Source organism: Embiotoca jacksoni, unplaced genomic scaffold (genome assembly GCF_022577435.1).
Source record: "Embiotoca jacksoni isolate LCO1_2020_lvr unplaced genomic scaffold, fEmbJac1.0.p SCAF_8, whole genome shotgun sequence".
Taxonomy (NCBI): domain Eukaryota; kingdom Metazoa; phylum Chordata; class Actinopteri; family Embiotocidae; genus Embiotoca; species Embiotoca jacksoni.
In genome coordinates, this window is record NW_027185436.1 from 2,769,115 (window position 1) to 2,793,346 (window position 24,232).

A 24,232-nucleotide genomic window follows, 5' to 3' on the forward strand; every position below is an offset into this window, starting at 1 on the left:
ATTATATGCTTTGTTGTGATGCTGGGTTACCTTAAATATAAAATATGCAATAGTTTTGACCAGTTATGGGCAGCAGAAACACAAATTATCCTCTTAGTTAATAGGCGATGAGAAACTTGCTATGAACCAGTTGATTATTTCAACTTCTGGCAGACATGGAGCAACATCATCATTCGTTTAGAGTCATGTTTCCGGCCACTTTATAAATCTAAGTCTAATATTCAGTCTCATGTTGGCTCTGTGTTGCTCTCCTGCATATCCTGAGGGACATTTTAGCTGCTAACTGCTGCACTGTGCTAACCAGCTGACTTTGTCTGGTGTTGTGTTGTTTAGCAGTGGGCAGGTAATATACAGTAGGTTTAGTTTTTGTAGCCAACAGCTTCTTTTTGGCATGAGGGGCAGTGGAAACAAGTCATGAACAGCGAACTGACATATTAACTTTGATGCTTCTAATTTACACATCCAGCACGTACAGAGGAACATCCATTTGGGGTCTGGCCACCTGGCAAAGTAAATCAAACCTCTCTCTCCTTTAGCTCTGCTTTTGGTCTCCTGAGGGAAATATATGGCCGTTTGGCTGCTAAGTGCTCCACCATATTCACCAACGACAGTCTCTAACCATGTGTGCTGTGTGGTGGTTTCTTTTTACAGTTTTTTTTCTGTGTGGTAAAAACAGCTGTATGTTTTGGGTAAAAAAAATGAAGTTAAGACATTGTTTAGACTGAAATATTAAATAACGAGCTGAAACGTACAATACAGCTCGAAGTTCATCCCTTTCACATACTCATATTTATTTTACAGTCATTTCATGTATTTTCTAATAATAGTAAAACATCAGTTATTTTTACTTTAAGCTCAAACTAGAGTGTTGTGTCTCGTTGGCTGAATTTGCTCACACATATTAATGTAAAACTCCTCGATGCGATTACAGTTCGGCTGCATGTAACAGTTTCCTGATAAGCGTATCTATTTCCTCACTAGTTCCTTGTCTCTAGTTCTTGTCTCTTGTCTCTTGTGGCCTGCGAACCTCACAGTGATGACAAGTCACCGCACTTAGGAATTAGCGTTACAGCATTCAAAATTACAACAAAACAAACCAAAAACTGAAAGATAATGTTAATTTGTAAGTTTTAGACGTTTAAATCTCACCACATAACTAATGTCCAACTTATTCTTTCTTCATCTTTGAGATTCATATACAATTCTTAAAACTCACGTTTCAATATTGGAGACACTGTTTGAGCTCATTAAATTTAAAATGTTCCTTTAATGCCACTTAGACTTGGCTGGGGAATGGGACATTGATTGCCTGTTCATAGAACCATCATCACTGACAGCTGAAAATGGTTGAAAATGAATTTTGGTAATTTTACACCGTGATAAACTTTAAATATATTTTTAATGCATTTTGAAGACAATGAGCAACAATGTAAGAAATGTTCTTTGATAATCTAAATTTAAGTGCACGGTGGGAATGCTCTTGTGTAAAGTGGTTGAGGATAGTCAAGCTATGATATCAGCAGGGTAAAGCTCTGTCCAAATGCCTTTTAGCCTTCAAAAGTTGTGATAAATTAGACTTAATATATGCATATTTTTATATCAAACTTGTCCACAAAGAGCAACTTCCAAAACTTCCAGTCTAACAAGCACAAGGCACAAATGAACTTAAATCACAGTTCTCAAAGGGGGTTGAGCTCAGTCTGTGATCTTCGTCTCATTTAGCAGAGAGCTTTTACTTAGGTGAGATTATGTGAAACAAGAAATTCAGAAGTCAGGTCCTGTTACTATTTTTCCGAAGCAGTTGCTAAGATACTAGTGTGCTTCATGAATTGACTCATTACTTGAAGCAACAGTTCCGTGAGTGTGATTCAAGTTCACTGCTTCTCTTGCAGAGAAATTTCATTCGGGTATCAGCTTGACAAGCGCTGTCAAAAGTATTTCTAAGTGAGGCAGCCTCATGCGAGAGGATAATTTCTGCAGGGAAGCTCATAATTCAAATCAATAGGGATTGGCTGGCATTTCTTAAAAACAACCTATTGAAATGAAATGTACAGTACAAATTGGCGCATTGTGTTTCGGGTATGAATCACCTTGCGACTTGTCCGAAAGCAATCAGCTCTCTGTTGCCTCCCATCTCTAATGTCAGTGGTGTGAACTCTTCTGTGGCTGTTGATTAATGTTCGTGTGGGGTCAAACTGAACTTTAACATGTCTGAGTGGCCTGTTATGGTATTCATTTCTGCTAATAAAGGAGGCCTGATTGAGCATCCCCCTCATCTTTTCCTCCGTTTGCGGATGAGAACTCTTGAGTGAGATGTGGGTTCAGACATGAGTGGAAGCGTGGTCCTCAGGCAGCGACACTGAGGCCAGAGCGACGGTGACAGCTGGACTCGAGAGATCCCGCTGACTAATTTCCACAGGTGTGAATTACACCTGTCAACAGGGTGTAATATTCAGCCTGATCACTTCTTACAAATTAGAGTTATATTTCTGGAATCAACAGTCAATGTTAAGAATCTCAGGCAAGGCTTTCAATGTGCCATGCAGTGCTGAAAAACCAGCTGGTTTCCATGACAACCAAGACAACACCAGGTTCATTCATTAGAATAATCAGCCAGAGAGCAGAAACTTATCTTTGACATGGTCCACTGTAATGTTATGTTGTTGGTTTTTTTTGGTGTTTTTTTCACAGCCGTTCTCATGTTTGCTGCTGTTTGGTAGGTTAAATATGACATATAACATTGTGACATTGGGATATTATGATATACATATTTTACCACTGTAAATCTAGATTTAAAAGTTCTTATCAGTGTTTCCTGGAGTCTCCTGGATAGCTTGGAGATAAGTATTTGGGTAGAATTAGGATTTTAATGCTCGCCTAATTCACTCTTCTACCTTATGATGTCTACCAGTTCCTTAGAAAAATACATTACATGACTCTTGCCTCGCTCAGGTGTGAAAAGTAAGGTGCTCTCGGCCAAAATTCCTGTGGGGTTTTGGAAAAGATCGTGATCTGGGTTAAAATGAGGTGTGGCAAAACGTGACACTGACACGGTATCCTGTCGTGAACTCACAGGTGTATTACAGGCGTTGAGGTGATACTGGGCTGATTTAGCTGCCAAATTCACCAGAAATTTCAGTTTCTAACTTTGTCTGTTTGCTGTTTGGTGTTGGCCAGGCGGCTTAAAGTTGGTTTGTTAGAGCTACTGCAGCATTAACCCTTTACTTTATTAAAAAGGGCGGCACGGTGGTGCAGTGGTTAGCATTGTCGCCTCACAGCAAAAAGGTTCCGGGTTCGAATCCGGTCCTGGGCCTTTCTGTGCGGAGTTTGCATGTTCTCCCTGTGCTTGCGTGGGTTCTCTCCGTGTTCTCCGGCTTCCTCCCATCATCCAAAAACATGCACCTCAGGTCAGGTTACCTGGCGCCGTGCTAGTGGCAGCCTGCTGCAGCAGCTCCCCCCCTGCTGTAGTGAAGAAATTTCCCCTGGGGGATTAATGAAGTGTATAAAATCAAATAAAATACATGTTTACTGCTCGTCCTTTGTATTATTCAACCGGGAGACTTTAATATTAAAGTGCTCAAACTGGAATGAACTGGACATTTACTTCAGGAACTATTAGAGTCCTCCCACTTCTCAAGGAAAAAGATTCATAAGGATGTGACCACATGGGGCTCACTTTGTTTTACTAAACATAAATCTTAACCTTTACCTTCAATGTCTTTGAGAGCGCACAGAACTGCCTTCACTTGCTGTTTTATCAGGATGTGAACTGCACCACCGTTTCAGTGTTTTTATTGTCGTTGTTGTTGTTTTTTTGTTTCAGAAGCGCTTAACATGACCTCTGGCAAATGAACAAGTCTCAAAACTCTGTTTGTTGAAAATAAATGTAAGAGCCCCATGCCAGCTCACCACCATCAAGATGACTTAAAGTACTTAAAAAAAGAAAATGAGAACATTGAAAATTACATATATTATGTCCCTTGTGTCTGTTCAGCTGTCTCTTCCCACAAACTCATCGTTCTCATCGTTCCTTGCGGCCTCATTTTCGTACCGTTACAGAATAGGAAAGGCTGCTGGCTAACCCCACTCGTCCTCCCGTCTCCAAGTTTTGCAATTCAGCTGGGACCTTTTACGAAAGATATTTCTCATGGTTCATTTGATGTTGTTGGTGTTGATATTGTGTTTGAAGTTTGTGTTTTTCATGGTTATAGTTCCTCAGAGACATTGTCACAGGGAAGAAAAATAATGACACAAAAACAAAAAAAGAAAAGAGGTGCCGGGTTGTTGACCAAAACCTATTAATTGTGGCTCGGCAGTCAATAGCAGTTTCTGAAGATTGTGAGGTCAATTGTGCCCGCACTCACTCAGTCGTGCATGAGAGACTGCAGCTGCTCAGATGTATCCAGGATCAATTCTACCAACAATATGTTTTTGCTGAACAGCCGTTTGCATAACTGCAGATGGAAAGACGCGTATATTGCACAGTACTTCAGCTGTTTCTCTGCGAGATCAATAAACACATTCTTTTTTTTTTGTTGTTTCCTTCTGAAGAACAACTTGAGGAGGATAAATTGCACAGTAACGGAGGTAAAGTATTGTCATCAGAGCTCAAAAACACTCATTTTGGCTGCTCACTTTCAAGTTTTTTACCTCTGTTGTTCCTTCTTTATCATTCAACTGAAAGTTTGGTTTCGATAAAAGTCAGTTTTCTTTTATGACTCATGCAGCTTTGCCCCGTTATGTTTTCACGCACTCTTCCATTTCTCTCATTCTCGTCCTCATCCACTGACGCTTAATCTGCTCCACATCAGCATATTTGAACACCAACTGCACTCCTAATATGTTCGCATCAGATAACAGCAAAGTCAATTCTTCATTACCCAAATTGATCATATTAGCTTGTTGTACGTCTGCCTGCTGCCAGGATTACTCCCACTGCTGCAATCAAGAAATGGCACTTATGGGGTTTTTAGTATTAATTGCACGGCAATAACCAATTTAGTTAAACTTGATACTCCATATTATGCACAAATGTTCACCCATATTACTAAAAAATTTTTGTTTTTGTTTTCACTTAACCTAAGTGCTATCTTGACATACAGGCGGTTTTAGTTTGAGATTTCTACAATGGAGATACTCACTAAAATGATGTCTTTTGTTCATAAGAACACATTTTCAACAGTTTTCATAAGGAATCATTTCCCATTATAAAGCAGTTCCACTGAAGAATATTACGTTTGTAGAGTAACCGTGAGATTGTTTCTAGAAATGTGAGCAACAGGAACAAAATGTCATTTTATCTCCATGGTATACAGTATGTGGAGGTAGATTATCTCAAAACAGGCAAATTAAACCAAAACTATTTGCATGACTAGATACCACCACAGATAACAAAGAAAACATATCATTTTGTACTACGTGTGAACACTTCAAACATGTATTTTATGCATGCTATAAGCAGATGTTTTGCTGTCTCTATCTCTATGCTCCTTCAACAGGGAGCCAGGCAAAACAGGACTGGTCCATCCAGTGGCCCACCTCTGAATCTGGCAAAGAAAACACTCCGGTGTGCCAGCCAGAGGCCAGTCAGTGGATCCGGTTCCAGCTCTCCCAAAGCCCCAAAGTCCAGTCCAAGTACAACCAGCACATGTGCCACAGCCCCCAGGCCCTGGCCCCCCCTTTCTACGCCGATCGGCTCACCGTCGACAACCTTGCTATGGGGTTCTTCCCTCCCTTGGACTCTGGTCATCGCTCTCTGCCACCGTCACCCCCGCCAGAGGCATTTTGGCCACACACCTCCTCGGACTCCCTTGGTGGTCAACACCATGACCCCGCCCGGTACTCCCCCAATGCGGCGAAGGAACAAAGTGAAGGCCCCGGGAACGCCACCTCCGCCAAGCCGCAAGCTTATCCATCTGCTGCCGGGTTTCACCGCACTGCACCGCAGCAAATCCCACGAGTTCCAGCTGGGGAACCGTTTGGAGGACACGCAGACACCAAAGTAAGTGGTGCACTCCTCTGGATTTTTAATGGCAAACAGTGGTCGGCGTTTTGGAGCTTTGTGTGTTAACGAGGGAAAAATAGTGTCACCCTACTGCCAAAATTCTGAAGAGGAGATATGCTGTAACTTCCAAACTGTGAAAGAAAACAAAATCAAAGGTACTAATGTGTTCTTTAGCTGTTTGATTACGAGTTCATATTTGTAAATCAGCCTTGTTTTCATCCAATTGTGACAATCAATTGACAAACACATTATATTTGAGATGTGTTGAATATGTATGACACTTATAGCTGGATATGATCAAACTCTGTAATGGTTATAGCCGTTGTGCAATGTGCTTATATGTGAGTGTGCTGATTATTTCCTCTTCAACATTTTCTGCAGTAGGTGTGACTTTTGTCATCTGTATTAAGTTAGACGTTGAGTAATTAATGTATTGATGATACAACTGAAATGTCCTTATACCAGTCAGTTTTTGCCTTTTGAGTGTTTCAAGTGACATTGTTTATGGTTTGAAGGCAGATGACGAGGAATCAAGGGTAAAATTGTGCCTAATAATTTGTTAATTTAGGATCAAGACAGCATGGTTGTCAGTTCCCCAATTTGTTTGGGTATCAAAATGATCCTCTTTTATAAGGTCTCCAAGACAATTTTCCAAGTTAGTCGTGGTCAGTCAATTTCAGCAGATGGTCTGCCTGAAGCAAACCTTCAGAGACACAATCCACCCTCTCCGCTCTGTACAAGGTCTCACAACCTAATTCTATCTGCTCCAAGTTGCTCAGAAAGGAAGTTAGGACCCCACTTTCCTTTCAGCAGAATTACTAGAACACAATCTTCCACTAACCCCAATCAGATTAATTCTGAAGAGGACATCAATGCCCATAAAGAACCAACAGCCTGTTGAGATAGGGGGCCTTCGGGCTGAGTTCCTGACTGGCCATCCCTACGTCTGCTGCTATGCTGATCCGATTTGGCCACGAACAGGGTCCACCACTGCTAGGTAATCAGGAACCAGCCGGCCTCAGGAGAGCTGCACTCATTCTGATAATGCCATTAGATGACAGTGCCCTTTCACTGCTACACTTGGTAAGTTAATATTTGGGGGTTGTCCTCTGCTTTTATAATGGCCATCTGGGTTACATTCGTTGTGTGTCTGGCTGCGGACAGGCCTACATCCACTTATGTCGTTGGCCGTGTGTGTGTGTGTGTGTGTGTGTGTGTGTCCTTTCAGTGACGAGTGGATCGTAGCTGCAGTGAATAGGCTCAAACGGCATTAGAGAATTGATTACCGGTCCCTGAGCCCTGATAGACTGCAGGCTGTGAGTTGAGCTGCTCTAATCAATGGCCTGTGTGTGCCTGGAAATGTTGCAACTCATTGAGACGGGGCAGATCTGCTGGCTTCTCTGATCGCCAAGTATCTCTCATAATACATTATAATTGGTTGGAGGATGATGCTGGCAAACATCAGGTTGGTTGTTCAGTTCTGGCACGAGGCACTTGTTTGTGTTGTATCTTCATATGCAAGGGAATTGACTTCATTGCAAAGCCTCCATTTGTTTTGTTTTTCTTGATGCAGTGGTAAATACCTGAAGCCTGAAAGTCATACAATTTAAAAATGTCATAACATCCTGCATCAAGATTCCTCAACTGTATTTTTCACTGGCAGGATGAAAATGAACCTGGAAACATTTTACTGGAGCAAGCAACCCTGAAAATGATATTTGAAATATGACACATTTTTACACTTAAATGGCTGCTTTTTAGAGGTACCATGTTCCTTCTATACTATCCATATTGCCTCCTGTTACTAAACTCAGGATTTTAATAAACTCGCACTGCTCCTCAGGTCCTCATTTTCTTGTGCTTAATTGCCTGCCACTGTGGCCATGACACAATAACCAGGAATTACCCTCTGACCCCAAGAGACATTTTTTCCCTTTATCTTAATGAGATGTGGCCTAATATCTCATTACCACTGCATAATACACCACAAAGACTGTGTAGATGATCCAGCTGTTGAAGGAGAGCTGAAGTTTTGCTTTGTGAAAACATAGTAAATGCCCATTTTCATTCTTTTGCCCAGGGAACATTCAATTATGTCCATTAATTTAGAGATAAAGACATTATCAGATTACATAAAAAAGTACCTGTACCAGTTCCTGAATGATACTTTTAAAAATATTACTTGAAAAAAAAGCACAGCACAAATATTTAGTTTTCATGCAGTTTAGAGGGGGAGAGTGCAACCCAGAATATGTTCTGTATTTATTCAATTGAAAGATATGCCCGGAACATTTCACATGCAAGTTATTACTAGATACTGCAATTTACCGATGTTCCCTAAATGCCTCACATGGAATCACTAGAAGCTTCAATTTACAGATTTTATCAGTAGACCCTCGCTTGCCGGTTGCGTACAGAGATACCTAAAGTTACTGGGGCTCATTTAACTCAGACAGATATGTGGCCGATAATTTGCTTGAAAATAGTGAAATAAGGCGTTCTAATGTAAGATTTACCAACATAAGTTTCAAGCGTTTCAACCTTTATTTCATCTACACAAGCAGGCCATAGAGGCTGTTTCTAAACGCCGTGGCTCAGTGATGCTGATGAGATTTACTCCAGTGTAAACGTCGTAAAAGTTATACGTTTTAAGATGGAAACATGTTGGTGTGAGTGACGCATCTGTATCGAAATTTAGTATCGAATGAAAAGACATTCTTCTATTGTAGAGAAGTTATTCAGTCAATGCCATAAAATGTTTTAATGTTCGGTAGCCAGCTCTGGCTGCTACATTACACATGAAAACTTGAATGAAAGTTAATTGAATTCTGATTTACTATGACACCTTCTCTTCTTGTGTATGGTATCGTCACCACTACAATGTGAAAACCAACTTGCATTAGTAACTGATAATCAAAGCATATTGAACTTTTAAATAGGTTTAATATTCCTGTATTTGACCTTACACACTAATTAAGATCATTTAGCGTGGAGGTTGCATTGCTAATGGTTTCTAAAGTTGGCTTTCCGACCACCTTAATGGCATTTCTACTGCGTAACAGCCTCTATTTCAGTGTTTTTCATCGATAGCTGCACTAGATGGGTCTCAGATATCGGTGTTTCTGCAATCATGATCCGAAAATGGCTCCAGAGAGATATATGCCCTACCACCTGTCAAATCGATGATTTATGACATGATGAAAGATTTATGACCCCATAAGCCCCGCCCCTTTTTATGACTTTCTCCAACATGGTCTGCGTCTTTGATCAGGAGAGGTGTCCTTTGATCCTTGGTTTATTACCGTGCGAAAGGATGTAAAAGTCATAAAAGGGGGCGGGGCTTAGTGATCATAAATCTTTTATCATGTCATAAATCATCGATTTGACAGGTGGTAGGGCATATATCTCTCTGGCTCCCGCTTGCTTTTTTTTTTTTTTTTTTTTTATTGCAAAACTAAGAAAATACTGTGGTCTGCCTGTATGGACCCTCATATTCTGCTTTATAGCTCTGTGCTTCTTGGTTTAATGTGTTTGTCTGTGTGATAATGTGTTTTCCTTTCAGGTTGCAGTGAACCACAGGATGGTTCCTATCTTTTCATAGAAATAATGAACAAATCGCCTCCTTACCGATGGGTTCAGTATTATCTTTACCTTTGTAGGGGAAATGGGACTCTTCTTTCTCAGCACCCGTCAACTGCCAAACATTGTCCAAATATTTTCAGTCATGCATTCAAACTGATTTGAGCCTCTTTCTCCTGATAAAGAAATTTAGTGCTCAACTATTTTCAGTTTCAGCCATTTTTATCTGGATAGCAAATTTTTGGCTGCTCTTAGTTTTCCAAAGGAAAAGAAAGCTTTAGAGATATGTTAATGATTCTCAGTGGGATTATTAGATTGCACATTAACATCACAGAGTCATTTTCTTAAGAGATACTTCTCATTAAAGATTTAAACAATACCTAGAAAGGACAATTTAGGAGCAAGAATAAATGTTTACTTTATAAATATATTTATTTTTCCAACAGTGATTTGCAACATTTTTGCATGCCAAAAATATCGTTTTTTGCAAATAAGAGGTTGCATTCGTTGTTTTTGGTCAAATTTTTCAAAACTCATCAGTGTTATTTTAACTTAAATATTTAGAAGTTTCCATGCAAAAGATCCCCTAATGCCTTAAAGGCTTAAATGTAACTTTACACCTTTCCTGTATTCAGTACTTGTGGATTTATGAATATATGCAAATAATCCCCACCTCTATCTGCCCACCTGCCGCTTGACCTGGTATCTTGATGATGTTCCTCAGACCTGCAACACATCATCCAGAGCAGGCTCTCATCACCACGCCCCTTGTAAACAGAGGAACTATCAGGTTTAAATTAATAACGCTACGTTGAAGGATTGCTGTGTCTTTGCTTGCACGTCCTTAAAAGATCCCAGTAGAAGGGCTTGATGGTGCCAAGCTAATGGGACGCTATGAGTTCAAATGTAGGTTGATCAGTTGTCAGAGCACAGTGCTATTGTTTGCTAGCATACTATTTTTAGAGCAGGACTGAAAAGTTAAATATTTCACTGGTAATTTGCTTCCTTGGAGACGTGAGTAAGGTGAAAATAAATGTTGGACACCTCCACTGAGTGGGGTTACTGCACCAGCTGGATGCCAGGCACGAGACTGAAGGGACGTGACTGATACGGGATCAAATTAAGAATTTCAATATTTCTTGTCTGATAATTTATAAACTAATTTTGATAATTTTCTAAAAGTTTAATATTGCTATTTTTGCATTAATGTCTATGGCGAGTGGTAAGGTCGCGTGTTGCAAGCCAAAGCACTCTATGTACTGGTGTGATGTATCAAAAGCCCTACCCTAGCTAAAATAATACAGATCTTGATTTACTGTGGGTTTACTATGATTACATTACGTAAATAAAATGATTTTAAATGCATCAATTCTTTACTTAATAGTCTTTTAATGAAATGGTGATGATTTAATAATACATCCACAGTGTAGTATTTAAAGTCATGGGATGAAATTACATGTCAGGTTTCAACAGATCTTTGGAGGCATATACTGAGCAGATTGTTCTTGTTCCTATGGTAATGAATCTGTTTGATAGGTGGAAGGTAAAAATAGATCTCCTGGCATGACTTTAACAAGTAGCATAATCTTCCCAATTAGTAGCATGTGAAATCATCTACATGGTAGACAAAAAAAGATGGAAAACTTCTGCAATGGGTTCCATGGTTGATAGTTCCATGGTTACATGTCTTTTGTTTTGTCTCTGTAAAACATTTCTACATTTGTCTAAAACAAACCTTCTCTCCCAACAATTCAGAATATTACTTGTTCCATCTAAAATACAGTTCAAGTACAGTTGATACCCAGCATCAAACAAATATGCTGATTCCAGGCTTGTTGCCAAGTTTTGTGGAATTAGTGAAATAATTAGTTTGAAATTAGTCTAAGTCACTCAGTGTACACTAACAATAAATATGCAGGAGGAGACTACAGTTCACATTTAAATTCTGATTTGGTTTTCCAATGTCTTTCCTATTAACTTTATTTGATCATATACCTGTGTTTTTTGTCACATATATTCTCTGTCAGTAAATGCTCAGATTGACCAGGTTGATATGATCTACATTGTCTTTACTGTGGAGAAACAACCCCGAAAACACCAAAGGCTGTAAAGGAGAGGAAGGAAATGTTCCCTTGATTAAGCAAACACAGAACAAAACACAGCACTTTAACCTTTTCACTTTTCATCAGTCATGTAACAGTTATATTTCAAAAACAGGACAGTTAATTGACCTTTATACAACAGAAATGATGATAAGACGATTTGCTGTAGGACCTGCCTGGCCTTAAATGCATTATATGTTCATTTAAAACCAACTGACTTATACAAAGTTAGATCAACAAGTTCGCCTGTTGCATGTGAATGGAGCTCATCTGCGATTTCACCATTGACATGAGCAGAGAGCGCACGTCGAGTTTTGTGTCAGGAAATTGGCATTGGAGACCCTTGAAATGCTTCAGAAAGTCTACGGCAATGGAGCAATGAGCCAGGCCAAGTGTTTTGCACGGCATTTCAATGTCAAGAAGGTCAGAACTTCCCTGTCCAAGACCGAAGAAGGTATGATTTGATATTCGAAGGGTTGTGCACCATGAATTCGTCCCCCAGGGTCAGACTGTCAACGAAGAGTTCTACTGCGACGTTCTGAGACGTCTGAGGAAAAATATTGTGCAAAACGACCTGAACTGTGGCGTGACGACACTTCGCTTCTCCAAAATGACAACATGCCTGCTCACAGTGTGTTCGAAAATCACGTTCCTTGCAATCAATAACACAATCCTCACTACCATTCTCCTTTAATCACTGGATTTCACTTCTTGTTTCTGATCCCCAAAAATTTGATGCAAAATTTGATGTGTGCTTTCTTTTGAAGTTTCAGGACCATTGTGATACCGAAACTGCTCATACAAATTGTCAGAAAGACACATGTAACTCGCTATGCATGTAGCGACTTAAATCGGGAATACTTACAAAGGTTATGGCTTCCTCCTGCTCCGTTCATACGCAACAGGGGTAATCTCTCAACGTTTTAATTGCCCTTCATACAGAAGAGGTAAAACTCAACAATAAATTCCTCTCGTAGTGAAGCAGGGGAATTATAAGTTGTTAAAAGAGGTCACCTGTCAGATAACGTGTTGTTTCTGTCAACATATCCATTTTGGCCACACGCATTTTCCCTGAAGGGGATTTGCCACAGAGAGGTTTAAAGAGCACCTGTGCCAAGTGCCAAATGTTTGTGGTGTGGTGATGACTGAAGCATCCCCCAGTGTTACAGTGAAAATGTCATCGAAACTCTGTTAACTTAACTTTACTTGACGTGATTGATTACATCCAGCACAAAATCAATTTCAAAATACACATCACAAAGTGCGGCCCAGCAGATGTTTCTGATTATTTTCTTTCAATCTGCCTTGTTGTGTTTCCATTTCCAAGACAACCAAAGAGACAATTACATTTTTCTTAATGTATTTAATGTCTTGTCAGGAAGCTGCAAATGTCTTAATGACTCCATCTTTCCCCTTCATTCACTTATTTGACTTTGAAATGTGAGAACCAGTTTCTGGTTTCAATACATTTTTACCCACCCCGCTAAGCATCTGCAGGTTCACACACACACACACACACACACACACACACACACACACACACACACACACACACACACACACACACACACACACACACACACACACACACACACACACACACAATCAATAAATCAATCAAAGCAACCTTTCTTGACACCCTCAAGAGATTTGCTAATCATTCTCTGCTATCGCGTTCAAGGATTATCCTGTTTTTACTGTTGCACTAAGAAATCATGATTTTCCATCCTCAGGGCTTTGAATTAATCCCATAATTATATCATGATTAAAAACAATTTAAATGAAATATTTGATAAATGCCCCATGCAGACAGAAACAGAGGAATCTAAAACAGGAACTGTAAGTCATTCCTGTTTGTGAAAGCACAACATTGATATATTAAAAGTGGTAACAATTTGACAAATTAGACTTACAATGGAGTAAACCAGCAAATCATGCTGCTCGAAATATTAATAATACGACTTCAGGCCTTAATCATTCAGAATAAAAGCAATATTCTTTCGAAACCAGAAAAAATATATTTCCCACCGAAGTGCTTTCTTTTAATTCCAGAGCTTCTTTAGCTGCCTCTCTTCAGCTCGCTGCTCTCTCACATTTGTTTCACTATCTCTTTGTAGCTCTGTGCTGCTGTGTGAATGAATGTTGGTTTCAAGTTGCTACAGCCATGACGCCTGCGTTAGACCAGTCACTGACTTTTATGGCCACAAACATGAAGCAATAATAGTTCCTGGCCTTTCAAGAAAATAACCCCGAGCAAGGGACCTGTGTGGGAGCAGGAGCTGAGGAAATCAAATTAATCTCTGGTTTTCTTTGGTTCTTTCACTCTCTGAGACTCTGGTTCTTGGGTTTCTGCACGAGAATGAAAATGCAGCTGCAAAAATAAGTTTTGGGATTTTTTTTTCTGATGTTAGCTTTTTGTCAAAACTATTTACAGATTTTTTTTTCAGCTAAACACTGAAAAAAACAAAACTGTTTTTGACTTTGTTACAAAAGACTTTTCTGAAATACACTTGATAACCGCAAACAGATGATATGTGCGTGGTGGAATATTCCCTTGAGACCTTCGATAGCTTGTTCAACATGCTTATAGTCTTACTTAGAAAACAGAAGTCCGCCGGATACGAGCGCCACTTCAACTTACATTTCTAGGCAGGACTGCAACGGCAATTTCATTGCGTACCCTTTCTCCTTCTCCTCTCTATATTTTTCACCATCCCCACCACCCCCCACCTCCCACCCATGCCCTTTTCAAAGCAGAGAGGCTCTTTGGGCTGGAGTGTCAATTAATGAACCTCGTTGTCTATGTTAATGAGTAGTAACATGCCTGCGTGGAAAAGGCCAAGTGAGTTTTCAGCCTGTCACAGTCCCACTTGGCAAGTCACACCAGGATCGTTCTGGAAGGTGGGCGTGTTTGTTTTTCCACCGTCTCTTGTCTTGCCTTCCCCCTGCCAGTAGAAATGGCAATATCATATAGTTAATGCCACCTTATGAGACTTTCACAGCTTTTTGAATGTTAAGCACTTTCTTATTGAATTGGATGTTTGCTAATAAATCACATGGTGCCGGGGGTTGGCATGATTCACCCTCTGCTTCTCTCAGGGTAATTCTACCATGCAACACTCAGGGGAAGCAAATTTGCATCCCTTCCATGACTAATTTAGCTGTTTGCTTTCACTGAGCTGGTGTACACATCATATATTTCTCTCCCCCTTTTCTTTCCCCTTTTTGCTCTGTTTCCTTTTCTTTCTCCTTTCACCCTTCTCATTATGCATCTCTTTTGAGAACTTGTCAATGTGTTATTTTAGAGTCATCCGTAACGTCTACCAATTCAGTCACAAAATACATTAGTTTTCTCTGTGGTGCAAAGGAATCTGCCATCAAGTTGTGATGATCAAGTGACGAACATCATAGAGAAGGAATTCACCAAAGTGCAGCTTTGAGATGCTACATACTTAAAGGTACAGTACAATCTGTGATCCAAATGTAAACAAATAAATTAACACCAATTGATTTTCAGATTAGGCTCAGGTTATACACTGATGAGCCAAAACAGTATGTCCATCCCGGTCAGTGCTTTTGGTCCCTTGCTTACCACCTAACCAGCTCTGACCTGCTGAGGTATGGACTCTGTTTTATCTGGCATCAAGACAAAAGATTCTTTAAGTCCTCTAAGTATTGAATTAGTCGCCACTGATCAGACCTGTCCCATCCTCAATGCCGTGTTACTGGCTTATGGTTTGTCCCTCCTCTAGCAACTGTTGTTAGCCAATGCTGACCAGGATCATCCTACAAGTGTTGCCATTTTAGAGATGCTCTGACCCAGTTACAGTACCAGCCCAGAACGATGTGACATCTGCTCACTTTTCCTGCATAAACCAGCCCAGTATTATGCCAAAGCATTTACTACCATCATCAGTTGGCAACAGGATATCATGTCAGTGTCCCGTTTTGCCTTCCCTAGGTGTGAAAAGTATGTGCATGTGTGCCCAGGGTGGAAGATCATGCGATAGAGGTCATGTGACAAAGTACAGAATAATAGTTGGGAGGAGGTCAGAGGTGGTTGGACGGAGCAAATCCAGGATCTTTATCTCAACAACTGTCCGTGAAAGGGAAAAAGGCAACGTGGACTTCTTTTAATATATGCAATGTATTTTAAATAACGGACACTTGTAATAACATTACTTACGTAAAATTACTTATTTTAACCCAAATCATGACCTTTTCCTAAACGTGGGTTTTGGTGCTCAAACCTAAGGCACCTTATTTTTTACACCTTTCAATACCTTACTGTTAATTTACTGTCTAATATGCCCCAGACGATGAAGTGTGCTTTTGTTATGAAACAATCAGTATCATTTGCTTAATCTGTGAGCGGTCATAATGTTGTGGCTCATTGATGTTGAATATTTTGTTACACTTTCAACTGAAATTGAATATAGGTATTGCTTTTCACTTGTCTGATGATCTTGAATGCTTTTTTTTTTTTTTTTTTTTTTTTTTACATCAATATTGTTTATAAACGGCACTATCAATATTCACAATAATGTTGTGATCTGAACTACATACCAGCTTTATTTTGACTACAATATCGACATATATATGTATATATTTATAATTTATATGCTAAATACTGACATATTTGATCCTAAAAATTTTAATTAAGGCAAAGGACGTCACAAGCAAGTTCACAAGCAAGTCAAATTCTTGTTGGCATAAGATTTTCATGCAGGTGATTTTACAACAAAACACAAAGTGTGTAAAAATTTGGTCAAACAGACCTTGTGTCTGCTTGGATTTTACATTTTTGGTTGATTTCTCTGGCCCCTTTCACAGCATGATGAAACAGGACAGGCTCTCAGGTACACCTGACTCCCACAACTGTGGGAGCAGATGCCAGGCTGAGTGTGCATTACATTGATGAACCACTGTCAATCAAATGTAATCAAACAACACCCACATAGTCGTGATGAATTGGATTAACTAAGGAAATATATAATCATCGAGGAAATCTTTTTTTCCCCCCACAGTTTAACATGGATTATGGATCGGTGAGTCATTTATATTTAATCATTTGGAGAAAGACAAAGAAAAACTAAGTTGTCAGAATTGTTATTCACACAAGTCGTTTTGGATCAACTTGTATGGTGTTTGTCTCATGCAGGCTTGGTGCCATTTTCTGGTGTCTAATTTGACTGAATGCAGCGAGCTGGCTAGCTATGCAGGTGACATTTCTATTCTTAATCCTTTCCTGCTAAACTCTGATTGGTCAACTGTTCTTCCAAATGGCTTAAACAGCCATCATTGGGCAGAGCATTGCAACTGCTGGACGAACTGGGGATGTGGGTGATGGTTCAAAGGTCTGGAACCAGGCTAATCTGCTCCTGTTTCTATGGTTACCTGTAGTTTAATACACCTTGTGCTCTGTTTTGAAATGGGAATTACACTGTTGACTGAAACTGCGCTTGAGCTGTTCAATATGGGATCACACAGACATCTGACAACCACTCAGAAGCAAGTAGTGGCTGTTGCTATGGTGTCATTACATTGTGAAAAGTTGTTTTATTTAGTTTTCACATGTAACATCAGAAAACATCTACAGCTCTCTTTCAATTGCAGCTCCAATAGTTCAAAAACATCTTAAAATTAATGCAGAAACCCGTCTACTTTGTTTGGTCGACTGAAATTACCCCTTATTACCGCTGCTGAGCTTCGTTTCATGGTCCGATCTGTAATCTGATGGGCATGTTTATTGCCTCTCAGTGTGGAGAAAAAAAACTCTGAAAATTAAGTTGGCTCACGATCGATGCCGCCGCTCTCCAGCCGATCCGCTGAGATACCCGGGACACACACATCGTCACATTAACCGGCGACCTCTGACCCCTGGATGATTATTGGTCCCGCATGTTCCGCTGTGTGGGACATTCACTGCGTAGTTAAGTGTACTCCACAAAGCCATGTATGTCAGAGCAGTGAAATAATGCATGTGAGTGTGTGAAGAAGGGTGAAGGAAGCTTTCCTCTGTGGATTAAAGCTCATCCATGTTAATCAGGGCTTTGGCCCCTTTGGTACTGATGATAATTCAGGTGAGAGGGGATGTCAACACCAGGCTGTTATCAGCCAGACGTTCCACCCCTCCCTTCCATCCATTCACCCATCTATCGGCCATAATGCTCTCATCCCGTCCTTCCCTGGCGGCCCAGAAATTGGAGTCATGATTATGAATTTATATGAGTGTTTAGGAGTGGAGGTTAGCCCAAATGCCACTGTTGCTGGGGGAGAATGGATTTATTAGGCTGACGTTTTTTTTCTGCGGCGATTCGTGAACGAGTGGGAGCTGGTTGGGGAGGATCACAGGATTCGAGTGGGTGATTAGAAGTTATCCTTTAAAGTTGTGTAATTCTTTTGATGAAATAAAAAAAAAAAGCCTCTGTGAGAAACTAAGTTATGCACCGGAAAGATTTATTACATTTACACATTCCTCAAGGCATTTAGTTAATTTTGTTTCACTTCTGATTTAAGTATGCAGTCCGAAGTTTCCTCATCATTAAAGTTTCATTTCAATCCGTCTCAAATCAAATATGACATTTGTAGTGTGGAATTGATGTCAAACATCACTCTGACGAAGAGCAAGCAAACTAGTACAGACCGACGTGACAGCTACTGTCTGATTTATTAAACAGTAAGTTTGTTTTACTGCCCAACAACCAGAAAGTGAGTTATTACCATCATTTATCAATCTGACCATCAAGTGCAGGCTTTCATCTCAGTGCTCCTCTTTGATGTTTAAGTCAAGACAGATAATATCTGCTGGTACCACATGGTTTCATTTTGACTCAATGGAGAAAAGAAATTCTGATTGAATTTGATGCTGGTCAAAAATACACACAAGTACACACATAGACCTGCAAGTGTGCATGTGACAGACAAGAGAAGCAGGCTGCAACGTGAGAAAAGTAGTAGTCTTTTGTTGTTGACGTGCATTTCAGCTTACAGTCTCCTTATAGAGAGAAAAAGAAAAGACAGTTCTAATGTGAGATGAAATTTTAAAGAAAGGGTTAAAAGAGGTAAAAGAATTAAAGCCTGAACTTCCATCAGGACAACATTTCTTTATTTCCTCCTCTGCGTCTGGTTCAAGACTGTGATGTTCTCTGTCTCAGGAAGCTGTTAATGGTAGTCATCTGGTTGTTAATATGTTAGTATAATGCATGTAATCCTCGCAGCACAATATAATACATTAATTCATAGCACTGAAACTACAAATGCATTTAAAGTTTCTGTGTTCAGGCTGAACTGTCCTTGGGCAAGACACTGAACCCAGTTGAGCACCTTGCATGCAGCTCCACCGCCACTGGTGCGTGAATTAATGAATGACAGGCAGAAATTGGAAATTGTTTTGTAAACTTCTATGGTAAAGAAGAATAAAGCTACATCTTAATGTGATTTATTGCCATAGTTTTTGAGCCATTAACTTTCAGTGCATTTTCATTCTGAATTGGACTTTTATCGTTGCAAGCAGAGTGTGTTTCCTGTGTGGAATTTAAATCCCAAACCGCTGATTGATATGTGAAGGAAACTATATTAGAATTCTAATAAATAAATTCAACAGTGGCAGCTCCATCTCAGCACTGTTCGGTGCATAAAGAGTAAACACTAATGTGTCTGCAAATTAAGAAATACTAGCAAAATGGAACTGTGATCACTTTTGGAGTGGAGCTTGTGCGTGCAGTTGATTCTTGGAACATCTATTTTTATTTTAAAGCCTCAGAGATGAATGGTTCTTTATTCTTATTCATACCAAAAACAATAAGCAGCAAATGAGGTACACTTAGAGTGAATTTAGATGTGCAAAAGACATGAGGACGGTTTTTGAATTCAGTCCATTAGTGACAAAAGTCCAAAAGTTGGATGCTCAGAGTATTTCGTCAGTGATCTACAAAATTGTAGTCTCTCAGAGAATTTCTGCACGAAACAATCCCTAATTGCTTGTTTGTCATTCGTCGTTGTGTCATCACTTCAAAATAGAATGACAGAATCGCTTTTTAAAACAACAAATTATTGCCTGCCAGGTGGCAGAAAAGCCTGCTGTATGTCAATGGTGCCTGAAGAAATGGTGCTAAAGTGGAAATTTTTACAAATCAGTACTGCTGTTTTATTTTGAATTACATTCACATCTGCACCAACATGGAAACTAAATGCCTCGTATTTCAGAGAAGGTTTTGCATTCATGTCATTCCATAGATTCACAGGAAGACAATGTAAAAACACAAGTCTAACATTCTCTGGATCACATCTAACTGAAAATCACAAATGGTATCTGGTCCTCCATCTCCATGACAACACTACTCTCTAGTGTCTGCACGTCTGCCTCCTATACGTTTTACTGAGTTTGGTTCCATCATAGAGTTTAAAACTGTGGAGCTTAGTACATCCTGCAAAGAGCAAAATAAATAAAGCAGTAAGACTAAGTGGCTTTTTTCTGATGTTATTGAGATGCAGCATTGTAGATTTCGAGGCCTAAAATCAGATGTTATATCAAGAGGAAAGTGCACTTGTATTTCAGACTAGATATGCATTTCCTTGTTCTCTCAAATGCAACTTGCGTCAGAAGCTTTTTTTACATACGAGAGTGAAAACATCAGGGATAAAATGTCACTGACAGACAGCTGTCATGCATTGTAATTCACTGCCTAATATGCAGTGTCTGACATCTACTGCCAATCACAGAGTAGTTAAACCCTAATGCTGAGTTTACAAGCTAACTGCACATTGCATAGCTCTGAGAGATCCCGTACTCTTATTTAACTGTTTGACAGATTGAGGATATTTTTTTGAGGAGATTTGGTAATCTCCAGACAAAGCCTGAAAGGAATCTCTTTCTTTGAGAAGATTCAGTTTGAACCTTGAGTCTGAGTGTCTGAATTTCTCATGCTTACTCAGAGTAACATGTTTTGTACTTACTGTCCACAGAATCCTTTTTTTTTGACCATGAGCTGCTCTCAGACACCCAAAAAAAATCAAATTGATCATGAATTGCTGAAAATGAGGGAAGTCTGCGAGTCTATACTTTGAGCTAAGTGCTCAGAGTGACAACGCTGACATGTTTTGTTGCAACCAAGTATCATTGCAAAGGGTGAAATAGACATGTCGGTCCACTGCAGCAAAACATGAAATAGCCACGCTTTGGCTTGTAGGCGTGATACTTAAAAGGTTTTGAAAGCGTGAAACTCACATAAATGTCGTATCACGTGTGTTATATGTGACCAAGGTCTCGCAACAGAGGCAATAAAGGACATTCTCTTGCAGTATTAGGGGGAAGGAGGGGTTTCTTGGTGGCATCAGTCTCAGTGTGGGAGGATGAGGATTGAATCCAGATAACAATTCTTTTGTTGAGTTGTTTTTTTGTTTCCTAACCCCAACCAGGTGCTTATTTAGTAACCCATACCAGGTGTTTTAGCAAAAGTTTCATTTTCCTGTAAATCATATGGCTCTAAGCATGCATTCGGTTTCATTTTTGTCCACTACAGAAAAATGTCTCACTGTCACCCCTAGAAAGGCCAAAGTGTGGCTATTTCGTGTTTTGCTGCAGTGAACCGGTGTGTCTCGTTCACATTTTGCCATACCAGGTTGGTTGTCTGGCAGGTACAATATTTACCATGCCCAGCATTTTATTTGAGCTAATTCACTTGCTATTGTGATTGCTAACTGTTTAAGTCAAGTCAAATTTATCTATATATCCCAATATTACAAATTTGCCCCAGGGGGCTTCACAGTCTGTGCAGCATAAAACACCCTGTGTCTTCAGACCCTGTATTTGGAAAAAAAATAAAATAAATAATATTGACTGATAAAAATGTCATATTTTATAGAATGTGTAAATTTTACCAACCTTAAATCTTTCCCCCATCAGATTCTCTGACCTGCCTTCATGTTCTTACCCTCACTCCTCATGCTTAACCCAAACTATTGTCATGGATTTAATTTTACAAATTACACTTTTAAGGGATCATTAGGATACATCATTACCTGGGAGCCATGACTGTCAGTACAAAACCAATCCATAGTTGTGGCGATATTTTGTGATCCAAAGTGATGGACACCTTTGGAGCCATGGCAGCTAGTAAGCCTCTCTAAATTTCCCACAACCAAAAGTAAGATTTTAAGATTGCTTATTTTGTCCAACCAACATTCCCAAACCCCAAAATATATATTTCCAAATATATAACACAAAGAATCTGGAACTAGCGAATGTTAAAATAGTTTCAGCTTCTACTACAGCTAGTTATTCTTAGAAAATCATTCCTCTGAGAGTGTACAGTGAAGTTTATTCTTGCAAACAAACAGCTGTTTTTACAGATGTGCAAGCAGATGAGAAGGAAAACATAAACCATACCGGCATTGCCATACCATTGTCATGCGATCACATAACAACATGTAGAAATAAAACTATTTTAACCTGACAGGCTGTGCTCTGTCAGTTTGCACCAACACACATCTCTGATAAGATCTCACAGTCTGCTTTCCTGTCAGCTCGTCACTCCTCTGGCCTCACTTCCAGCTCCCAAACAGCTGATCTTGCTTCTCATCTGGTCATTATTCCCCCCAGCCCCAGCTTTCTCCTTCACATTTTCTATCCTTCAAACAGACTTGCGCTCACTTTCAATCCCTATTTCTGCGTGTCTTTTTCTTTTCACCTCGGGCGTTTCGCTGTCTCCTCAGCTTCAGGTTCACTTTTCAGTCCATATCGCACATGCATGGTTTTAAATCCCCTGTTAGAGCGCTGTGCCTCTCCTGGCCTCTGACAGCACTCTGACACCCGGCCGTGTCCCAGTAGGAGACGCTGACAGTAAAGGTGGAGATATGAAGAAGAGGGAGGGAAAGTGATTTATTTTGTACAAAGTTTTGTTATTTTATTTTTTACTTGTGTGTTATCATCACCCAACTATATGAAGAGGTGATCTGCAGATGTTGTCACACACACCTGCACACACTGGCAGACAGACGAGCCTCTGTGTCCATGTATTAAGAAATATGTCGATATATTTAATATCGATACGCAGCCGTGTCTAATGGTTGTTTGAATGAATCTTCAATATGTGTGTGCAGCTCTTCTGTAGAAGCAGTTACATATTTACGTATCATAAATGTTTTTAGTATCTCCTTTTATGTGCAACAATCTGACAAGGATTACAGACCCTTAAAGAAAAAACACAAGTTTCCCATGTTCTCCACATACATGTGATCACATGTATGACACATGTTGCAACATATGATTACATAAGGGAAAATGTGTGGTATAGTTTTCACATGGGACTCTACATCATTACATGTTACAAAACCACTTTTTCCATGTGCAAAATCACGTGTATGTGGTCAGATGGGTTTTTGCTCGTGAAATTTATGTTTTTTCTGATCCTCATCTTTGATGAAATCTACATCTGCTATCTGTGAGTGTGACTCTTGCTAGATTCTTCAATAAAGTTTTGTTGCAGTGTTTCTTATGCATTGATTTGTGTAGAAAGTCTACATTAAGCAGAAATTATTTAAAATTTGATTTTAAAAGATTATTTTAGGGTCCCATGTTCATAGTTTCATCCATTATAAGATGAATATGTATATTATGGCAATGGTATAAGGGAGCATTGATCCAATACAGTCGTAAACAAAGATTTATTTGTGGGTAAAGTTGAAGCAGAGTGAACCTGAAATTAATGTAACTAGTAATCCATTATTTCCTACAGAAAAGTTAATCCAGGAAGTCTATTTCTAAACTGATGTATTTTTACAAAAAGGAGAGTTTAGGTAATAATGTCACAGTTCACCTTTTGTTTTCTCTTTCACATAAATTCAGCCAAAATGCGGATATTATTTACCACCAATTTGATCATTTGGCAGCTTGTTTTTTTGCCCCTGTCTGTTTTAATTGTAGTAAATTTGCTAAATTCGAAAAAGCTTGGAGCTGTCGGAACTCCTGGCGATATGTAATAAACTGTGGGAGACAGAAATTCATGCTGCTGCTTCCTGTCTCCTGAAAATACAAAAAGTTTCCACCAATTATCACTAGGATTCACTCATTTTCCAAAAACATGTATGAGATATGACAATATGAAAAAAAAATAACATAAGAATAACAGCATAGTAGTTGTACACATATGGGCTTTGAATTGTTGCAAAATGTAAACTAATGCGCATTGTGCATTACGACAACATGTGTGTGCAACCACACCTTTTGTTTGGTTTCAGTCACATCATATCATATCGCTCACAGTATGATAACCTTTGAATAACCCTTGAATAACCTTTGTATATGCGACATAAAATTAAGGCAAATCAAGACTTTAATTTGCATTTAGTTTTGTAATTAACAAAGGGGAATATTTGTATAGTTGTACTTATTGTGCAATGACTACAAAGGTACATTTTGGCATTGGCTTTACAACAACGCCTCAGGAAAGAGACTTGAAAAGCCCATACCTGCCAAACTGCCAGCTTTTATTCAACACAGGCTCAACGCTGCCGACTTCTGAAAGCAAGACAACCTGTGTTTGGA

At 39.5% G+C, this 24,232-nt stretch overlaps 1 protein-coding gene across 1 annotated transcript in view; it reads left to right on the plus strand.

Annotated features, from left to right (window-relative positions):
• Window positions 1-24,232, plus strand: part of ksr2 (kinase suppressor of ras 2) — a 105,431-nt gene that overhangs the window by 23,529 nt on the left and 57,670 nt on the right. Inside the window, 3 exon segments of the mRNA XM_069138386.1 lie at window positions 4,552-4,587; window positions 5,499-5,767; window positions 5,769-6,001. Coding sequence (XP_068994487.1) covers window positions 4,552-4,587; window positions 5,499-5,767; window positions 5,769-6,001 — 538 coding nt within the window.